This window comes from Myotis davidii, unplaced genomic scaffold, assembly GCF_000327345.1.
Source record: "Myotis davidii unplaced genomic scaffold, ASM32734v1 scaffold1286, whole genome shotgun sequence".
In the NCBI taxonomy this organism is placed as follows: domain Eukaryota; kingdom Metazoa; phylum Chordata; class Mammalia; order Chiroptera; family Vespertilionidae; genus Myotis; species Myotis davidii.
In genome coordinates, this window is record NW_006296619.1 from 772,292 (window position 1) to 773,712 (window position 1,421).

The 1,421-nt window shown below is 40.7% G+C and overlaps 1 protein-coding gene across 1 annotated transcript in view; it reads right to left on the reverse strand.

Annotated features, from left to right (window-relative positions):
* Window positions 1–1,421, reverse strand: part of LOC102767900 (glycine N-acyltransferase) — a 13,865-nt gene that overhangs the window by 4,702 nt on the left and 7,742 nt on the right. Inside the window, exon 3 of the mRNA XM_006772093.2 lies at window positions 456–582. Coding sequence (XP_006772156.1) covers window positions 456–582 — 127 coding nt within the window. The remainder of the gene's footprint in view (window positions 1–455; window positions 583–1,421) is intronic.

Consider the following 1,421-nt stretch of genomic DNA (forward strand, 5'->3'; position numbering starts at 1 on the left):
ACTTAGAAGCAACCAGGCCAGCAGGGAGGAGGCAATTGGGGACAACCTGGCTGGCAGCAGGGGGCAATCAGGCTGGCATGCAGAGGCAGTGAGGGGCGATAGGCTGGTGGTGGTGGGAGCAGTTAGGGGCAACCAGGCAGGCAGGCAGGTGAGCGATTAGGAACCAGCAGTCTAGGATTGTGAGAGGGATGTCCAACTGCCGGTATAGGCCCAATCTCTGGGATTGGGCCTAAACCAGCAGTTGGACATCCCCCAAGGAGTCCCGGATTGGAGAGAGTGTAGGCTGGGCTGAGGGGATGCTCCCCCATGCACAAATTTTGTGCACTGGACCTCTAGTAACTAATAACTAATGGGGCCTGAAGTAAAGATATATGGAATGTAGGGGTGTTATTCAAAATGAAAAGTGTATAGACATAGAAAATCCCAGCAACTAGAACACATTCCAATCCCCTTACTTTGAATCTGCAAATGTTGTTTCCAGTTTATGACTTCTGGTGAGCCAAGGAATTCATGACAGTTCTTGGGGTCCTTGGAGTAGATTTGGTAAGTATTGGTGTAGTGATCAAGGTCATCTACCATCTCCTGTTTGGGTTGGGAAAAGTAGAATCAACAAAAATAATTGTAGTTTGTGATTGCCATACATGGTTGTCAGTGTTCCGTTATATTATGGTATTTTTAAGTACTAAAATATTAGGTTTCCTGTTGGTGTATTACCTTTATTGAAGAATGATTTATATTATTAGGTCAACTCAAGCACTTCCTTATTCAACTAACAATAAAAATACCCAGTTAAACTATTCCTAAATCAACTATTACTATAAAATTTCAAACAGAAATGATCCATTTAGAATTTAACATTTCTTTCAAAAAGCACAGGAGAGTCAGACTTCTAGTAAAATGTCTTTGTACAAGTTTATTCTCTGGTAGTAAATGTGCTAACTCCAATGGCTTCAGTAGAAAACAATAGCAAAACCCCTCCCAAAGCAAAGATACTTTGTGTTCCCTTCTTGTGATTTTTAAAACCAATCAGAATAGAAAAATAATCATATTGTATCATGCTATGCAAATTCTTAGGAACAGGCAGATGCAATGGTCAGATATTTCTAAACATCAATAATGATTTTCTTTCCTTTTCTTTTTCAGAAAGGCCAATTACTTCTTTTCTTTTTTAAAAAAATATATTTTATTGATTTTTTTACAGAGTGGAAGAGGGATAGAGAATTAGAAACATCAAAGAGAGAGAAACCTCAATCAGCTGCCTCCTGCACACCCCCTACTGGGGATGTGCCCACAACCAAGGTATATGCCCTTGTCCGGAATCAAACCTGGGACCCTTCAGTCTGCAGGCCGATGCTCTATCCACTGATCATTTGATTCAGTAAACTTTAAGGTCTCAAGTTTCCAGCAGCTCTAGAAAACCA